Source organism: Pleurodeles waltl, chromosome 11 (assembly GCF_031143425.1).
Source record: "Pleurodeles waltl isolate 20211129_DDA chromosome 11, aPleWal1.hap1.20221129, whole genome shotgun sequence".
NCBI classification, from domain to species: domain Eukaryota; kingdom Metazoa; phylum Chordata; class Amphibia; order Caudata; family Salamandridae; genus Pleurodeles; species Pleurodeles waltl.
Window position 1 is genome coordinate 593,980,539 of NC_090450.1, and position 20,002 is coordinate 594,000,540.

The window sequence follows — 20,002 nt, forward strand, 5'->3', positions numbered from 1 at the left end:
GAAAATTTGAACGACGGAGAAAGGCCAAAAGTGAAAGAGAAAAGAAAGGAAGTGACTGTCGTGGTACCATCCTCAAGTGAAGGAAAAGACTTGGCCAAAGAGGAAAGTACCAGTGAGGCAGAATCGAAAAGAGAAGCAAAATTGAAAAGGAAAAGGATACCAAACAGGAGATATTCCGGTCCAGAATGGGCATATGTAGTCAATGACGATTGGACTGACAAATTTGTATCTCTTAGCCTCGAGAACGAAGAAGAAGAGATACCAATAGAAAAGAAAAGTTTTATGGACTCTGTCGATTGAAAGGGTAATAAATGATATTGCTTGCTGCAATCTAGCGTGATACAACCAGCTGAGACATTGCTAAACCGGATAAGACACTTGCTGAACTGATAAAAGACTGAGTTATTGCCGAATTGAGACAAATGCTGCTAACCGATAAGTGACTGGCCTCTTGAAGAAAACTGTGTGAACATTGCGCTCGTTCAGCTTTGTAACTGAATTGCTAAATAGTTTCTTTATAGGTGCTTCTAGCTCTCTGATTCTATACAGATCATGGCTACACAAAACAGTAGAGTGAAATATTGTAAATATGCGTGTATAGGCTTGATAATTGCATGTGTACTAATAATAACGGCAATAGTGCTTGCAATGCATGGAAAGGGTGAGAATGAGAAAATTGATGCTTCTACTTTTGCTCCTGTTACTGTCACTGAACTAACCGCATTGAAAAGACTAGAATTAGATGAGAGACACTTGCATGATAAGAAGGAGCTTTCGTATAATGTTTTCTATCGCTTGCTAACAGAATATGTTGAGACTATGGATGCGAAAGATTGTTATGTGTGTACACAGATACCAACATCAGTAAAGGAAGGGGTGACTTATCACCACATGCCTCTTACATACGGGATTACATGTAGTATAGTAACTTCTAGATTTTATGGTCAAACTAAACAGTATTTTTACTCAAATTATGATGTTACCTTTGCATATGTTCCTATAATAGCGCAGCTAAGCCAGATTGCTAAAGATTGGGATGCTAAAATAATGAGGGAATTTTTCGAGCCAGTGCAACCTTTTGAAACGGCTCACGCTCATAGGGAAAACCTTACCTGCTCGCTCTCTGCAGTAGAAATAAGCTTTTTAGATCGCACAGATGATAGAAGGGCACAAATGAATGCGAAATTAGAAAAAGAGCTAAGTAAGAGGACTTCAGTAGATCATTATGATTTTGCCTCAATAAAGACACAAGGGAGAATAGCTTTAGATGCTTGGCATGTAGGGAAATTTTGTATATATCGAGGTGAATCTTATTATGATAACATTTTCGTAGGAGCGAGTGAGTGTAAACATACGTTTATCTTTAAGGCCAAATGGACATTCATGATGAACGGACTTGACCCTGTCATACCAGGTGTATATTACATTTGTGGGTATAATGCCTATTATCGTCTTCCGAAGGGATGGTGGGGAAGATGTTATTTGGGTATAGTGTTCCCAAAGGTTTATCAACTGGATGACCTATCGATGATTTCAAAGACATCTGGATCCCATCGTATCCAGAAAAGAGAGACCGCAGCTGCTGTGGTAGGAGATATATTTGGAGCCATGATTCCTTCATTGGGAGTTGTGCTGAATTCCATCAAAATAAGAAAGTTGTCTACTATAGTGGATAACATGTTGACAAAGTTTTCAGGTGCTATAATCCTGATAGATGCTGAACTTGCAGCGGAAAGAGCTATGACTCTTCAAAATAGGCTTGCCTTAGACATTCTTTTAGCAAAGGATGGCGGCGTTTGCAAAATGCTTGGTGCGCGCCACTGTTGCACGTATATTCCAGACAACAGTGTGAAAATTAAAACTATGCTTGCTAATCTAACAAAAGAGAGTGCATTCTTGAAGGAATTGAAAGAACCAGGAGTGTGGGAGAAGGTTGGAAAAGGACTTGCTTCAGTGGGAAATTGGATTGGTGGAATTTGGAATGGAATATTACTAAAAATAATACAGGGAATATTAATAGTAGTGATTTGTATATTCGGAATTTGGGGAATAAAAAGGGGAATAATAATGATTATGGCAAGAATTAAAAGAAGGAAGGAAGAGAAAATGATGAAAAGAATGGCAGAAGAATATAAAGCGAAAACTAGGGGAACTAAAAGGAAAAGAGAACTGACAGAATTTTAATGGCATAAAATTTGTGGGAATAGTTTTGTGTGATGACAAGTAGTCATCAGAGGAGGGATTGATGACGCAGAAATAAAGGTTTTACATTTATTAGCGCTTAAACGTAGTGCTGCAATAATCAAGAGTGACTTTAACCGAACTAATAAAGATTGTACGGGGACAAAATGTGCCCTCAGAGTAGTTTGCCAACATTTATAAGCGTGCTTTATATAACGTGATGTATTAGAACTGCACGAATCTGACATAATCGTAAACGTGTGCTATGATTTGCTTGTTTGAAATGCTTTAGCTTAGCCTAACTGTAGTGGAGGCTTTCGGCCTAGTTGCCTGGTCTCACGGTTTAGATGCTCGTATTTTTCCAATGTGCTAATAAACATGTATTTCTGCTTGAAGCTGTACTTTTCCACTGAGATCGTTCACATGCTTATCTTAAGGTTTCGTGCCAGCCTGGCATGTTTCTCTTTGCTCCAAGGTCAATCTGCAGGTGCGGACAATGGAAGCTCTGAAAGTGAGTTAATTGGTATAAAATGTTGCAACTTGCGTACCCGTCTCCAAGGATAATGTATGCTTAAGTAAAAGCTTGAGAACTGTTGTTTTTGATTGGACAATTTGAAGCCAACCTATGAACCCTCCAATGGAAGACCCTACTGGATTTGAACTGTTGTCTATTTAAACCAGGTGTACGAGAAGAAAGTAGCTTTTACCAGCTATTACCCGACATCACACCCATTGAGCCATTTTGCAGCTAATATGGCCCACCTTGCTGCGACGCCATTTTGAAAGAGACTTTGATGCTTTCTCAAATCGAGAGAAAGAGACTTAAATGATTCTTACCCTAGAGACTTTAACTTTGATTTGTCCCTTTGCATGAAGTAGTAGTTTATTTTGCCGCCGTGAGGCAACTGCCCCGTCCACCCCTGCCCCTTTGCCCCGTCCCATGCTGATCGAGAAACTGTACCTGTGAGACGAAGACTTCCTTGAATGCTGATTGTAATTGGTAAATATGAAAGGAAATTGTACAATTGCATTGTGTTTCTTTTAGGTAACCAACTGCTGATTTTTGATAAGAGCCCTAGTTAGGAGTTTTTTCTAAATTAATGTTGCTAAACTGGTTTTGCATGAAGTCCCACATGCCGATGCTAATTTGAGGTTAGATGAGGATTCCTTTGGTTGCACGATGCAATTTGAGACCTTGTTATGCTGACTAAATGTATGTAATTAGCTCATTACAGATTATAGTTTTAGTGATTTGCATTGCTATCATCGAATGCCTTATTATTCAAATGCTGCATAGATTGCACCTGTTTCGTCGTTATGGACAGCTATTAATGTTCATTTACGTTTATCATTTGGTGTTGAGACACATCTATATTGTGCTAGCTTTGTTAAAATAGGGAAATAAATTCATTAACTTTGAATAAACTGGTGTGGTTATTCAAGACCGAAAGGTCATGGTTCGCCGAAATGTATTCTGGATTAATTGTTAAGTGTTATGTTGATCAGGGCATTGCTTATGTTCGTTATTGATTATCGATTACATTAAGTTGGCTGGTCTCGGGTGAAGAGAGTCCCACTTAGCCAAAAGATTCATCGGCCTAAAGAGCGTCCAAATACAGGTAAATTATTAGTACGGAACGCTCTATCAAGATCGCACCATTTCTGGAGATAGACTCACTCATCCCGTGAATAGTGGTGTGAGATCTGCTTCTGCATTGTGAGTGTCGCTGGCAGATGGAACATTAAATTACCAATGTTAGTAATGGGATCTTTGGTTCGCTGTCAGGTTATCTCCTGTCCAAGCAAGGACCCTCACTCTAGTCAGGGTAAGTCACACACAATTCAAATTATCCTGTGCCCACCCTCTGGTAGCTTGGCACTGAGCAGTCAGGCTTAACTTAGAAGGCAATGTGTAAAGTATCTGTGCAATAAATCATACAATAACACTATATAGCACCACAAAAATACACCACACAGTGTTTAGAAAAATATATAATATTTATCTGGATATCTGCAGATCAAAACGATAAAAGATGCTATAAGAAATTGTAAAGATATCACTGAAAAGTGATATGAAGTGTCTTAAGTCTTTAAAAAGCAAACAAAGTCTCTTTCAAGCACAAAGTACCTGGTTTGCAGTGAAAAATCTCTGCAGAGGGGCCCGCAGAGGAGGAGATGCGTGGAAAATGGTGTGTGTGTTGGTTTCGCCCCTTCACACACGGACTTGCGTCATTATTTTTCACGCGGGGAAAACGTTACGTCGATTTCCGGTGCGCGGACAGTCTCCTCTGTGGGTCGCGGGGTTTTCAGACGCCTCAGGGTCTGTGCGTGGAATCCTGGGCTTGTTGTCTGGCTGCGCGTCGTTCCGGTGGGCTGTGCGTGGAATTTTCTCCCTCACGGCAGGCGCCGCGTTGATTTCCTCTCTGGAAGTCGGGCGGCGTTGTTCAGGCGGGCCGTGCGTCGAAGTTCCGGTCGCACCGCACGCGGCACGTCGATCTTTTCCTTGCGAAGTCGAACGGCGGCGTCCCGGGTCGGTGTGCTGTGAATTTTTCACCGCGGAGCAAGCAGTGCGTCAAATTTTTCGCCGAACAAGGAGTCCAGTTGAAAGAAAGAAGTCTTTTTGGTCCTGGGACTTCAGGGAACAGGAGGCAAGCTCTATCCAAGCCCTTGGAGAGCACTTCTGCAGCAAGGCAAGAGTTCAGCAAGGCAGCAGGCCAACAGCAAGGCAGCAGTCCTTTGTAGAAAGCAGTCAGGTGAGTCCTTTGGGCAGCCAGGCAGTTCTTCTTGGCAGGATGCAGGTTCTGGTTCAGGTTTCTTCTCCAACAAGTGTCTGAGGTGGTAGGGCAGAGGCCCTGTTTTATACCCCAATGTGCCTTCGAAGTGGGGGAGACTTCAAAGAGTGGCTTAGAAGTGCACCAGGTCCCCTTTCAGTTCAATCCTGTCTACCAGGGTCCCAGTAGGGGGTGTGGCAGTCCTTTGTGTGAGGGCAGGCCTTCCACCCTCCCAGCCCAGGAAGACCCATTCAAAATGCAGATGTATGCAAGAGAGGCTGAGTACCCTGTGTTTGGGGTGTGGCTGAGTGAATGCATAAGGAGCTATCAACTAGACCCAGCCAGACGTGGATTGTAAGGCACAGAAAGATTTAAGTGCAAAGAAATGCTCACTTTCTAAAAGTGGCATTTCTGGAATAGTAATATTAAATCCAAATTCACCAGTCAGCAGGATTTTGTATTACCATTCTGGCCATACTAAATATGACCTTCCTACTCCTTTCAGATCAGCAGCTACCACTTCAATAATGTATGAGGGCAGCCCCAATGTTAGCCTATGAAGGGAGCAGGCCTCACAGTAGTGTAAAAACGAATTTAGGAGTTTTACACTACCAGGACATGTAAACTACGCAGGTACATGCCCTGGCTTTTACCCACACAGCACCCTGCCCAAGGGGTTACCTAGGGCACCCGGAGGTGACTTATATGTAGAGAAAGGGGAGGTTTAGGCTTGGCAAGTACTTTAAAATGCCAAGTCGAGGTGACAGTGAAACTGCACACACAGGCCTTGCAATGGCAGGCCTAAGACAAGGTAAAGGGGCTACTTAAGTGGGTGGCACAACCAGTGCTGCAGGCCCACTAGTAGCATTTAATCTACAGGCCCTAGGCACATATAGTGCACATACTAGGGACTTATAAGTAAATTAAATATTCCAATTGGGTATGATCCAAAGTTACCATGTTTAAAGGGAGAGAGCATATGCACTTTAGCACTGGTTAGCAGTGGTAAAGTGCGCAGAGTCTAAAAGCCAGCAAAAACAGTGTCCAAAAAGTGGAGGGAGGAAGGCAAAAAGTTAGGGGTGACCACCCTAAGGCATGTCAGGTCTAACAACCATTCATGAAATACTATAATGTTTCCACTTTTACTGTATTAATTATAGTAAGGGAGGACACTCACTCTTATGTTCTGTAAGATCTTCTGCAAAGGCATGGAACATCCACTAACTGATGCTCGAGTACTTTTTTCGGAAAAATCTGATTTACCAGATTCATTTCCTCTTGTAGTTGGATCAAACCCGTACCTGCCGAGCAAAAGGTAACATCCCTTCTTAGTGGATAAACATACCATTTGGACTATGTAAATGTAAAGAACTAAAAGTAGGCAGTCTCTAACTTAATCACTAGTGTGATATGGCTGCAGATGCATTTACGTTGTTCTGTGGTTCTTCTGCCTGATCTTTGTTGTTCTCATTTTAATCATTTGTCACATTAATTTCCATACCATTACCCGTTTTGTCATTTTAGTGCATAGTTCCCCCTTCACTTACTCAGGGCTCTTATGTAAGTCCCAATGCAAAGACCAAACTGGGTCAACTTTTTGGTTCCATTTTTTGGAACAACAAAGGATTAAGGAGTAAAGTAGGTTCTACAAAACTTAAAGAGAATGCCCCTTTGACCTTGAGAAGTTTTGACAAACACGCTGCTGCCAGAATAGGTACACAGGGCTCTATGAGAGCCAGGCAGTGCAGAACTGCTTGTCTGCTTCGACTGAAAGCACAAAGCCCAGCAGCAGGAGGAGGAAGGGAGGCAGGCAGGAAATAGAGGTTAGTTAAGGATGGCAGGCAAGGTATATATTTTTTGTTTTGGGACAGGGTTGAGAAGTCATTATATGGCTCCTCCATTAATCCTCTTCCCCTGTGCAGCAGCTGAAACCAGGAGCAGAGGACTTTGGAGGGCATACACAACAGAAAATTATAGATGGGTAAAAAAAGGATTACTGAGATCTTTTTCACCTGAATGACATCATAGACAACTCGAGGTTCTCTCTTATTGTCTATTTGAGGCCACTCAGAAAAGCTCGGTGAAAAACATCCCCGTAATTTACTGTTACCCATTTATAACTCTATATATGTTATTTATGGCCCTCGTGGAGTGCCATTAGCAGAAATAACAGGAGTCTAAATCCAGTATTTCACTGCTATGACAAAACAACAATGGATAATAGAACTTGTTATAAACTGTTGCAAAGTGATAAAGGAATTTGAGGCTGCTCTAGCTGGTCTCTCCGAGACCCTGCCACAACAACCATGGACAGTGAGCTTCTGGATGGGAGGAAACGGAAGGGCCAGTTAGAGGTGAGGGTACCGCCGCATATCAGTTGAAAGCTGGGCAGATTATTTTGAGGGCTACAGATAGGGAAAAGTAAATAACTGAGATGTTTTCCTGAACATCATACACCAATCTAACTTGGCTCTTGTGTTTTTGATGCCACTCACAACCACTTGGTGAAAAACATCCCCTCAATTCACTGCCACCCATCTATAATTCTATGGGTGACAGGTACTGCCCCATACCCTGTACACCACCAAGTATCGGAGGTATTTTTGTTGCCCTTATTCCCTTTTGATAATGATACACAATCTTTTACTTCACGTTTCTTTCAGAATAGGGCTGTAGAGAGGAATGCACATTAAATACAACTGCACAGTAAATGGCGGGTTGCTTCGGGTGATGGCACAGAGGCTAATAGTGCAATAGACCTGAAGCAGAGAATAAGCCCTCCGCCCTCTGGCGTCTATCTTAACAGGCCTTTCCTACTGTGAGGAAAGCCAACTGAAAGATCAGCTGTTAATATTCACAGAACTTCAGAAGCAGCAATATACTTTCTCTGAAGGGCCCTTTATTGAGTAGTTTTTTGTTCGTTGTTGTCTTTACATCATGGGTTTACAGCAACGCCAACAAAGTTGGACAGAGTCACACCATTATTAGCATCATCCTCAACTTGAGCACTTTTGATTCTATGGTTTGAAACAATCTGAGGATATACAGCGACACATGGGTCAGTGCTGGATGAATGTCAAAATGTACCAAAAGAGGTGCTCAAGCATTTGATGACAAAGTTAAATCAGCTGCTAGATCACTGGGTTTCTAACCACTTTCCCAAGGACAGATTTTAACACTCCAAAGAATACAAATATTTCTTAATTCAAACTTTGGTGGGTGGGTGTCCTCTGTCAATGGATAAAGCCAGATGGGAGAAAAGATGGGAATTTGGAGACTCTCCCCTAAAGAGGATTAGCTGGGGTTTCAAGCAAATGTCATGAGGTAGGCACATGATCCATAAGGATTTTCATAGTCCAGAGGATAGTGTGGCCCACAGGTCTACATGTGGGGGTACAGTCTGGTTGGAAGGACAGAACAAGGACATCATCGTATGAAACAGGTCCAGGATGAGGGCCAGCCTCTAGCATCCGTTTTGGTGAATGGGTTACAGGCTATGTTGATTGAGGCAGATTGGAAAAGTGAAAGGAAACAGTCATTTTCTCAACAGGAGCAATATAACTGATTTCATGCAGGGCCTTGTACTCCGCTCTATTTCTCCAGTAGGTGCATTAATAAATATAGTCATCACCAACTCCTTGTGTAACCACATTACTTTGATAACTTGCTGGTGGTTGTCACCTATGACTGTGCTTCCTGCAGTGTGAAGGCAGCAAATACCAGACAAAAGCTATCTTTGGGCAAATGGTATGGGATATTACTGAGGTGCAATAAACAACGTGAACATAAGAAAGGAAACTTCAACAAAGAAGCATAAAATCGGCTACAATTAGAAAATAGAGTTAATTTAACATCAAACATAGTGCCTGAGAATGATTATTATCTTGGAAAGACAGTCGAGCCATCAGCGTTTTTAAGATGATTTGATATGAAGTTGTTGGGAGAATGCCACATCAATGCTTCATGAATAAAACAAAAGAAACAAAGAGTAACTCTTGGGTGTCACTTCTGCTGCAGTGTTTTTCTGCTCTCATCAAATTACTAAGGAAACTGCCCTCTTCCTCATCCACAGTACCAATGGCCTCATCACGAGCACCCCTGTTGTGTCCCAGTGCTCCTAACTCCATGGGAATTACATGCGTAGAGAGTGAATTGGCCTAATTCTTAGTCTACCTACGTGGAACCAAATCAGTTTATGGATAGAGAGAAAAATACAGTCACACTATTAATTAAAACCTAAAATTATGTGAAATATATTTTCTCAGTTAGTCTGATTCGAAGATGCAAGTAGACAACTAATAATGAACAGACAAATTATTCTTTACTAACCTTTTCTTGTATGTAGTCTAAGATATTCTTGAAGTCTAGATCATCGTAATAGTGCTTGATTCCTTCTCGAATGTTCAATTGCATAAGTGTTTTCATCTGGAACATATTTAGCATGCAAAAGTTACATTAACTAAGTGCGTAATTTGATGGCATACGGTTTGAATTTCAGTCATTCTTTATGTACAGTGTGTGACATTCAGAATTAAATGTGATTAACAAAACAATAACAGGGTTATTTCGTCCAATGATCTCCACGTGACACCACCTTTACTTAAGGAGCCAGCATGAGAAGAAATGCCTAGTAGATCCGAGAATCTTGTGCGAATAAAAGAATGGGCTTAGGCTGGAAAAAATGGCATGCTCCTAAATACAAAGAAAAAACTGAACTGGAAATATCTATAGCTCACCAGTGCTTTTGTTCAACTGCTTGCGATAAAGTGACATTCCAAATGTTTCACTTGAGGCATCTCACCATCAATGCAAAACGAAAACTGACGCACAATATAGTACTGAAAACCCTATTCTGCCAATAGGCTGAACTGTTTTTGTACACGGATGCCATAATGAAGCAGTCCACTAGATGGTAGTATTATCCATAACAAGATATGCAGCATGACCTTCTCTTAAACACATTTGTGGTTACATTCATCGATCTCTATCGCTCCCTTTATTCATCGTTATCCCTGTGTTGACTCACCACTACCAATACTTGCAAACTGATATCTAACTTTTGGAAGTGCGTCAGCACGTTTGATTTAACAACGTTTATTCACTTTTGCTCTCCCTATCACACCTCTGCATACTGCTTTTAGATTATTCCTAGGAGCGCTCATACAAAAGCAAGAGACTGACCTCTAGGTAGTTAACACACCTGGTAGAGTGCAGGAAAAGTGCACATGCATGTCTATATTTTGGATTTGATGAAGCACTTGAAATAGATGGAAGACCATCCCTTCACTATTTGAACAGGTATCAATATTAAGAAGCCTGGTATTGTGCAGTACCAAAACTAAAAAAAAACACTCACTGCTGTTAAACAAACCGGCCTTTCATCATTCAGAAGACCAGTGTAGTCGCTGTTGCAGATGCAACATTTTCATAGAGAACTAGCTTGTTTGCAGATACGATTTAGGCATTGGAGTGATTCCTTTAACGAAACAGCTGTGGGCAACTAACTTTACACTGTCTTTATTAGGCCTGGGCAGAGTTTGTGGAGTACTGCTACGCGTTCACGGAGTACAAAAAAAACTCTGCTGCGCTTGGGTAAGTTACGCTCTACGTGCTGATTTTCAGCGGCAGGAGTTTCTCCTGCGCTGTAAAATCAGCACAAACAGCATCACGCGGAGCGCCCTGAGGACACTAACTTAATTCTGCAGCTCAAGTAGATTTTCTTCTCAAGCAGCAACTTCCTCAATGTGAGCAGAAGCTTTCTCATTGCAAGGGGTCGCAGTCTACAGCAACCGCTTGCGTTCAGGAATCTCGCTTGCCAACTTAGCGATTTCTCTCACCAACTTGATATTGGCGAGCGCAAGAAAAAACTCTGCTTTGCATAGTTTTTCAGAACTTCACACTCTGCGCACGGCAGGGAAAACTCAGCGAACTCTGCCGGTGGAGCTGAATTCTTCACCCACCCCTAGTCTTGATTCAGTTGTGATGTGACTGAGAGTGAATGCAATGCGACAGTTTTAAAATGGAGGTTTGTGTGCGATGTTTGAATAAGCAGTGTACCTGCTGCAGTGGGCGTTTGATTGTCTGGGTTGCAGAGTTTCCGCTGCCCCAACACGGAACAGCGTTGTGTTAGCTTGATGACTGATGACAGGCTATTCTGTCAAAGGGCGAAGAAGAGGCAGTCAGGAGGAGGAGTGAGGGAATAGTACAGCGAGTACCCCGGCCTCCAAGGTCTGTTGATTCAGTTCACACTTCTGAGGTAAAGATTTCCCCAGGGGCTGCCCTTTGTGAGCTTTGCAAGGGTTGGTTATTCAGTTTGCAAAGGGACAATAATAGATGTGACAGTTTTTACAGTTCAGGACCTGTGGCCTCGAAGTTGTCATCGGACTGCTTAAGTAAGAGGGACCTGTGAGGCCTACAAACCCAAAAAATCAAAGGCACTGAACATACCTGTGAGGATTGGCTACAGAGGTCAGGTTTTTCTGCATGGCAATTGGTTAATTGGTGGTCTCTATTTTCATTGGATGAGGCGATTTAAAATCTTCACAGGTTAGTCTTCTATTGGCAGTGCTGATTAGGAAGAGGAGAGAGCCAGGACAAGTCGATCGAGGCATGAAGTTTCTCAGGACAAAAATCCTGAGAAAACTGATATTCTGTCAGGTAGTGATGTGTAGCGGATGGTGGAGTGCGCAGTACAACAGATTCTTGCAGCTAAAAAAAAGAAGCATAACACAAACACTATCATCTTCATGATTCAGAGGAGGAGATTAAGTCAGAGTTTAGTCCTTCGGAGGAGAAAGCAAGCCCATCCAGTCATGGCAAATATGATGGTTGTGAAGAACTTGGACCCATTTTGGATCATCTGAAAAAAATTGGATTTCCCGGATAAGGGAGCAACTGAAGACTCCTCTAATGATCTTTGTCTGTAATGTCACCAACATTCTGGTGCAGTCTTCCCTTTGCACAGGATAAAGGCTGTTTTTTCGCCAGAATGGAGTGATGTGGTTCATTTATATATTCCTTGCTTCCTGCAAAATATATAGGCCACTGAAGATGTGGATAAGGTCTTGGTATATTGTGGGGAGTTTGGATCTCTTTCCCACAGGCCGCCCTACCTTAGAGTGTTTCTTGATAGACGTGCATACATTGAGACCTTCCTTTGATCCTAAAGTGGTATCTCCTTTCCATATGGAATAAAAAATGGGTCTGTCCGACTTCTATTCTGAGTAATTTTTACTAGCTTCCTTAAAATGTATAATAATAATGCTTAGCAATGTACGTTTGGAGCCTACTAAATAATACATGTCTGCCGAAAGTTCAGAATACTTGTACCCAGCTATGAAGGACATCATCCAGAACATCAACTGCACATCTGCCTTACACATCACATATGAACACACCTTAGAACCACAGGTCTTTCAACCCTAAGTCACTCACAGATGCAAAGGATAGGATGACCATGGGTCACAATAGCCATTCCCCTTGAAAGAACATCATGCCAAACTATTTTCTTAGTAAATCCTGTATCAATGAGTTGGGCCCTAAAATAAACTTTGTAGAAACAAGTCTTATTGGCCAAGGCTGCAATATGGTTTGAAAATTGAATTAACTTTGATTCCAGATTGTCCACTGGATCAGAGCAAAGCGAAACACAGAAGCTTTACATTGAATAAGATCAAGCTATGGGTGGAAAGGCCCAGAAAAGGCCTTCAAGTCATAAATAGAGGCGGAAAGTGCTCCGATACCCTCGGGTCGAGTTTGCGCTATATAAAACTGCACAAAAGTTGTTTTTCCCAAACTATGAATATTAATGGAAGGCCCCAGAAGTTGGAAGGTAGGAACACAATCACTTCAGGGCAACAGCAGTGTTAAAATATATTTTATGGTATTCAGAATCAGTACTGATCTCGCCTTGATCACTGAACCAGACTCCTAAGTAATTGTAAGAAGTTACTAACTTTATTTTACAGATTTGTAAGTAGCATGAGCCGGATTTGTTGCATACAGTTTTTATTTCTGAAAGGTTGAGGTCCAAGCAAGTTCGTATCACGGTAGGTCTCAAGTGCTGACAAAGCCCAACTTTGGTGCTGTCAGTCCTAAATGATGGGGTCATCTGCATACTGTTAAAGAGCAGATGTGACTAAATGTATGGCCTAGAGCTGCAATGTAGAGGTTACATAGTATGGGTGCTAAAACACACCATTTTCAAGCAGCACCAACTGGTCGAATGTGTCCCCAATTTAACTCACAGCCAGATGTCAGTGTGGAGGCACTGTACAGTACAATATAGAGTGAAAGTGGCCCATCTCTTCCTCAACTTTAACTACAGCAAAGTGTGGTCCACGGAGTCGAAGGCAGATCTTAGTCCATAAAACAGTCATTTAAGTGAGCCCTAAAAACTCTAATGGAAGCATGAACTTGATGAGCAAGGCTTCAAATGTTGTCCGAGGTACCACATCTTGTGCAGAAGCCCATCTGCTTAGTTAGTAGCAGCTTAACACAGCTTACTTAACCTTCCAGGTGTCACAATAAGTGTTTAAAGGCCTTGGCCTCCATGTGCAATAGAGCAATGATGCAACAGTTGCCCACTATTTCAGATATATTCTTCTCAATAGAGGATGTACGAGCGATAATCTCCAGGTGTCTGGGATTACAGTGAACTAGCAGGGGTAAACAAAAGTATTAATATTCTACCAAATAATAATTTCACAAATAAATAATTAAATCTGGGTTATTGCTATATGTTCTGTCTCCTATATGTTATGCGCCGTGTGAGACTAATTGGTTTCGATGACAGATGATAATCTTCATTGAACTAGGAAAACGATCACACCAAGATCCTGCGTATTGAATTCAAGGAAGAATTAGACAGGGCTGAGGAGAAAAGGACCATGGCGGCCAGCTAGATGCGCTGACCACGAGTCCCCACCCTCTTGCCATCCACAACGGAGGCTCTCTTACTTCTCCTGCGGCTTGAAGCTGGGCAGAGGGCTGCCATTAGAGCTCTTTTTTACTAAGAATTCTATCAGGACCAGTCAGGCTGCCCCGGGGTTGACAATCATGCATGGCCCGCAGTCGTTCATCGAGGCCTGGGGCCAGGACACAGCAGCAGGGGCAGAGATTATCCTTTTCCAGACCCGGTTTGGACCAGTTGGGCCCACTTCAAACTACATCTAATCCTTTGGTAGATACTGGGCTCAAGAGCAAGCGAGCTAATAAAGGTAAGCCCCCCAATTTATCAATATCTGCACTCTGTGAGGAGGGGGCACCTTCTCAAAACAATAACGCCCTACTTACTGGAAATAATACAGAAACAGGAGATATTGCAAAAACTACCATTAAGAAAACTAAAATCACTCCTTCACTCAGGTCTTTTTTTAAGGTACAGGAGCAGATTGATCCCCCCCGCTCAACAAAGTATGTTTGCCCCTCTGGCAAATATGGACGCTACTACAGCAGAAGCATCATCTATCCAGTCAGACCTACTACAGAGTTCAGTCATGCAAGAAACAGGGCAAATTATGCCAAGGGGGCACTTCACAGTATCACAGGAGGTGGAGGTTGTACAGAGTAGTATAACCTACATGGACTTTTTACTTCAATCTATATTGCAAGAGATGAGAGACAAGTTTGCTATATCTGAGTCTAATCAGGTAAAAAGTCAGCGATAGTTTTGATGGTAAAATTACCAATCTGACGGAGAGATTAGAGGCCATGGAGTCCACTATTAGGGGGCCACAGACTGAGGTGGAGACTAATAGGAAAGAGCTTCATGCCTTAAAACAAAATGAGAAAGACCTGAGAGATAAAGTAGAATCCTTGGAGAACCACTGTAGACGGAATAATCCTAGGTTCTTGAATATTCCCGGAAAGAATGGAAGGAGATAGTATTAAAGGCCTCATTATAGCCTTAATTACAGAACATATTCCCACGGAAGCTGCCATTGATCTGGACTTGGAAATACAGAGGGTCCATTGGGATCCTTTTAGGAGGATTCCCAACAGAGATAGACCAAGGAAGGTTTTGGTTAAATTTGCCTCTTAACGAGTGAAGGAGCAGATTCTAACAGAGGCTCTCAAAGTGCAGGGCTGTAAGCAGGATGGTTGGTCTTTTTCAGTAAGGTCCGATATGTCTAGGGCAACGCAAGATCGACGATTGGAGCTGGGGAAGCATATGCAGGAGCTTAAAATCTTAGGTGCCACTTCACAACTGAGGTTTCCGGCCGCCCTAAGGGTAACATGGAGGAATAAAATGCACAATTTGAGAGATCCTCAAGAAGTTATGGCACTAATTGAACCGATAAGGAATGAGAGTTATTGGGCTCTGGAGTGGCGGGGATCAGGGGTAGGATGATCTACCCATTATGGTTCATAGGAGGGTTCCCACGGGGAGGTCAAGGGAAGGGTAGTAGTTTTGGGGCATCATGCGGCAAAATGATCTAGTTAAATTTTCACTGGGTGGGGAGCAGATAGGAGAAAAAGGGAAAAAAAAGAGTCCTCTCACTCTAATATAATCTTAGGGTTAGACAGGAGGCAGCTGCTTGTATCAGGACAGGAAGACAGAGTCTGATGTTATGTTTAATCTTAAAATTCTCAGCTGGAATGTAAATGGTCTCAGAGTAAGCGGCAGGAGAAAGAGAATCCTTGAATTTTTAAGAATATCTGACAACCATATTCTTCTCCTGCAGGAGACACATTTAAGATATGAGGAGTGGATGAATCTTCTTAAGACACAAAAATGGATTTCTCAGTTTGCCTGCACCCAACAATCTTGTAATGTGAAAGGGGCAGCAATTATTGTAAAAACATGGGATTTAAGGTCATTTGACAAATGTGAGTGCTGACCCTGGGGGAGATGGGTATTGGCGAATATCAAGCTAGATGGGGTTGAGTATACTTTGGTCTTCTATTACAGACCCAATGTGGATGACCCTGGTCCACTTATGGATTTATATGAGCAATTGTCAGACACAGCTACAAACCAGATAATAATTGGAGGGGACTTCAATGTTCTGCTCATTCCTACTCTAGACAGATCCACCACTAGACCAACTATTAGCACAATTAAAATGAGGAACTGTCTCAACAACATAATCAAGAATGTTGGCTTGGTTTAGCCCTGGCGAATCAGAATGGGGCAGACTAAGGAGTTTACTTTTTGGAACAGAAAATATGGCCATGCCTCTAGAATTTTTTTTTTTCTGATAGATGTGAGCATTTGGAACAAATTAGTGGACATTTCCCACCAGCCATGTCACCTTTCGGATCACTCAGCGGTTCAGCTGGACATAACCCTTGCAGGTCCATGCGCATATTCCAGACGGACCCTAGATAGATCCCTTTTGGAGGAGGAAGAGATTATTCAACTGTTGAAAAGGGACTATAAGGACTTTTTTAGATTAATTTAGGCTCGGCATCAATAACCACAGTTTGGGAGACATATAAGGCTTTTATTCATGGGAAACTGATTAGCTATGCAGCTTATAGGACTAAGAGAACCAAAGCTATAATAGAGACCTTGGAGGGCAACCTCCGCAAATTGTAAGCTCAGATGGACACAGCTAAGGAGGCAACGACGCAGGCTGACTTACGGCATCGTATTCAGGAAGTTAAAAACTCACTTGAGACCTTTCTGGAATCAATTGTGAGAAGCAAGTGGGAAGCTAGTAAACTGGTGCATTTTGAGTATGGAGAAGGATGTGGGAGGCTATTAGCTTGGAAAACCTGGTCCGACAATACTGGAAATATTATTAAAAGCATAGTGATGGATTGGTCGGGTATGGTGTCCTCAGAAGATCATGATATTGAAGGAGCATTTGTTAAATTCTTTTTTGGAACTATGTAAGGAAGACACTGCGGCTCCAGCGGAGGTGATCAAAAACTGGCTTGGGGACACACCCACCCTAGGCTAGAACCAGACAATAATCAGGCCCTTCATCAATGTTTTCAATGCGAAGAGGTAGAAAATGTTATCGCCTGTTTGGAAAAAGGGAAGGCTTCGGGCCCAGATGGGATCCTGGTTGAATTATATAAACTTTTTTTAAAAAGAGCTTGTGCCAGTTTTAACTCAAATGATAAATTTCATATTTATAGAGTCTACCTCAGTTCCGTTCTCATGGAATGAAGCTATTATAACTCTAATATTAAAACCGCAGAAAGATGCTAGGAGATGGGAGTCGTATAGGCCCATCTCACTGCTTAATAGCGATTGTAAGATCTTTACACAAGTACTTGCCAGGAGACTAGATAAGGTGATTGGTGATCTGGTTCATAACAACCAGAAAGGTTTTACGAAAAATCAGCACTTAAGTGATTTGGTCCATGATTTGGTCTCTGCAATTGACATTTCTACCACCACTAATATGCTTCTCAACATCTTAACAATTGATGCTGCAAAAGCTTTTGACCGGGTGAGTTGGCGCTTCTTGTATGTAGTGATGGAACATATTAACTTAGGAGACAACTTGAAGACAATTAAAACTATTTATAAAACACCTCTAGCTAGGGCTCTGATTAATGCCGCCTTATCTTCACAGTTTAAAATTGAATGAGGAACACGACAGGGATGTCCCCTCTCCCCCTTCTCTTTAATCTATATATTGAACCTTTGGCTAGGAGAATTAGATCAGATCATAGAATAATATAGTTTCAGTATCAAGGATGGGTTTTGAAGGAAGCCCTATATGCAGATGACCTATTGGTTTATACGCAGGATCCTCAGAGCTCATTCCCTGCACTTTATGAAACTATAGCAGGTTTTGGGAACGTTTCTGGTTACTTAGTCAATACCGATAAATCTGAAGTGATGACTTGGAATGGCCCACAAGATAGTAGATTAGAGAAAGATGAAATTCGCTATCTTGGGGTAAAAGTTGTCAAAAACTTGGCAGAGATGGCCCACGTGAATTTTTAAAATCTTTTTTATGGAAACTAAAAGGCTCCTTATCCGATGGTCGCATCTCCAACTTTCTATTTTAGGTAGAACAAATTAAATAAAAATGGTGATACTCTCAAAATGTACTCTCATTTTGAATACTCTTTCCCTATTTTTCAAAGCTGACTGGTTATGGAAATTGCAGGGGGAAGTAGTTAGTTTTATCTGGTCATATTAAAATCCAAGAATAACCTGGAAAAAACTGAGGAAAAAGAAGCTAGATGGGGGAATTGCACTTCCAGATTTTCAGCTTTACTATCAGGCATTCCAATTGAAAAATATCACACCACTATTTTCTAGCGAATAAGTTTCCCTGCGGTTAAGGGCATTAACAGGCAGCTTTCGGGGGGCAGGCTATATATTTTCTTTACAAATTTGGCCATCCCAAATATTACAAAAAAGTAAGATTAGAAGTTCTTAATTCCAATTGTAGGATATGGTTCGCACTAAGAACGAAGTTAGGAATTCCTTGTTATAGTGAGTTAGCCCTAATTTGGGATTCGCCCGGCACACCGATATGTCTACAAGATACCTTAGCTACCCCACTGATAGAGGGAGGAATTGTACGAAGGGGACAAATAGTTATCAGTGGTTCCGCGATCTCATGGGAGTTCTTATCTGACGTGACAAAGGCTAAATTATCTAGATTTAAATATATACAAATGAAATCCTGGGTACAAGGAGAGCCTGAGGCCGGGCTTGTTACGGATTGGGAAAGTGAAATTATAGGCACCAGACGTTAAAGAAAAAGGTTTCAAGATGGTATTGGGTATTAGTACAGGCCGAGGATGCCTCTCTTCCGTCACCCGCAGAGAGGTGGAAACTTGATTTTCCGACATTTGATCTTCTTCACTTTTGGCAAACATCTTTGAAGACACTTTGGTCCGTGGTGAAACCCTATTCTTTGAGGAGGAACCATTTGTTTACCTTATATAGGGCTTATTGGACCCCCAGAAAGTTAGCTAAAATAGGCTTTCAAAAGAGAAGTCATTGCCCAAAATGCAGCCTAGAAGGTGTAGATGACATACATTTTTGGTGGCGGTGTCCGGGAATTAAAAATGTTTGGGAAAAAGTGGGCAAGATGATTCTACTCATTATAAACGGTCGAGCAGAAATTAGTTTATCAATGATTATAATTGGACCATATGAGGGTTCCGGGGAAAACATATATGATAAATTGACGAAACCTTTGGCACATCTCCTTTTTTTATTTAGTATTGATGGCACGGCACGAAAAATGTACCAAGTGGATATCCAGTTTTCCCCCCACTCATATAGACTGGCTATTGTCGGTGAAGACAGTTTCTGACCTCAACTATAGTAAAGGCCAGCTTAAACGTCAGAAAATGTGGGAACCTTTTTTGACCTTTTATAGAATTAATTTTCCCAAGTAGATATGTATGGGACTATTTCTCTCCAGCTGGCTATGGTAAGAGTCCAATGATTAACTTAGACGCAACAGAGAGGAGGAAGGTAGGGGGATCGGTTCTTACTCCCTCCCCACCCCGTATCGCATCACTTCATGTTGATGGAGGCCACGTCTTGGGTGTTCACTCTCGGATCCTGATAAGAGCTGAGAAATGGTAAGACCTCTCCTGTCTTTTGTTGACAAGCCTGGTGTGAAATGACCAAAGTGTGTTGACTACTTTGCTGATAAAAGATGACTCTGTTAAAAAACTGCTAAGTTCCACTTCTTTCCAATAGTCGAGTGTCTTTTTTTAAGCAATAAGGAGAGCATAGATGAAAGTGCTGTTTATATCAAAATCAGTTCCACCAAGCAAAGGGACTCAAGAGAGCGGCATGGTATTTTAATTCCTCATTGTTTAATTGTAAAGGATGCTACATGTCCACTGTCACAACACTATCAGAAGCGACTGAAGTTCAAGGATGTGCCCCTGAAGGTGTCTCTGACTTGAAATCTACAAGTGCAACAGAGCAAGGAGACCCAGCGATATACAGGAGCATGATAACAGGCTACCCGAACGATACTCAACGATTTGCATTTGCAACCATGAACAACAAAAATTCAGTTCAAATTATGTGGCCCACTAACAAAGTTTTATACCAGAATGAACCTGTGGACCCACCGATGCTACTCATCGTTTGGAGCAGCAGAAGA

The 20,002-nt window shown here is 41.9% G+C and overlaps 1 protein-coding gene across 4 annotated transcripts in view; it reads right to left on the minus strand.

Moving 5' to 3' along the window:
• Positions 1 to 20,002, minus strand: part of LOC138265921 (tetraspanin-15-like) — a 162,627-nt gene that overhangs the window by 63,698 nt on the left and 78,927 nt on the right. For all 4 annotated transcript variants that reach the window (XM_069214110.1, XM_069214109.1, XM_069214107.1 and 1 more), the window contains one exon: positions 9,282 to 9,377. In XM_069214110.1, the coding sequence (XP_069070211.1) occupies positions 9,282 to 9,377 (96 nt within the window). The remainder of the gene's footprint in view (positions 1 to 9,281; positions 9,378 to 20,002) is intronic.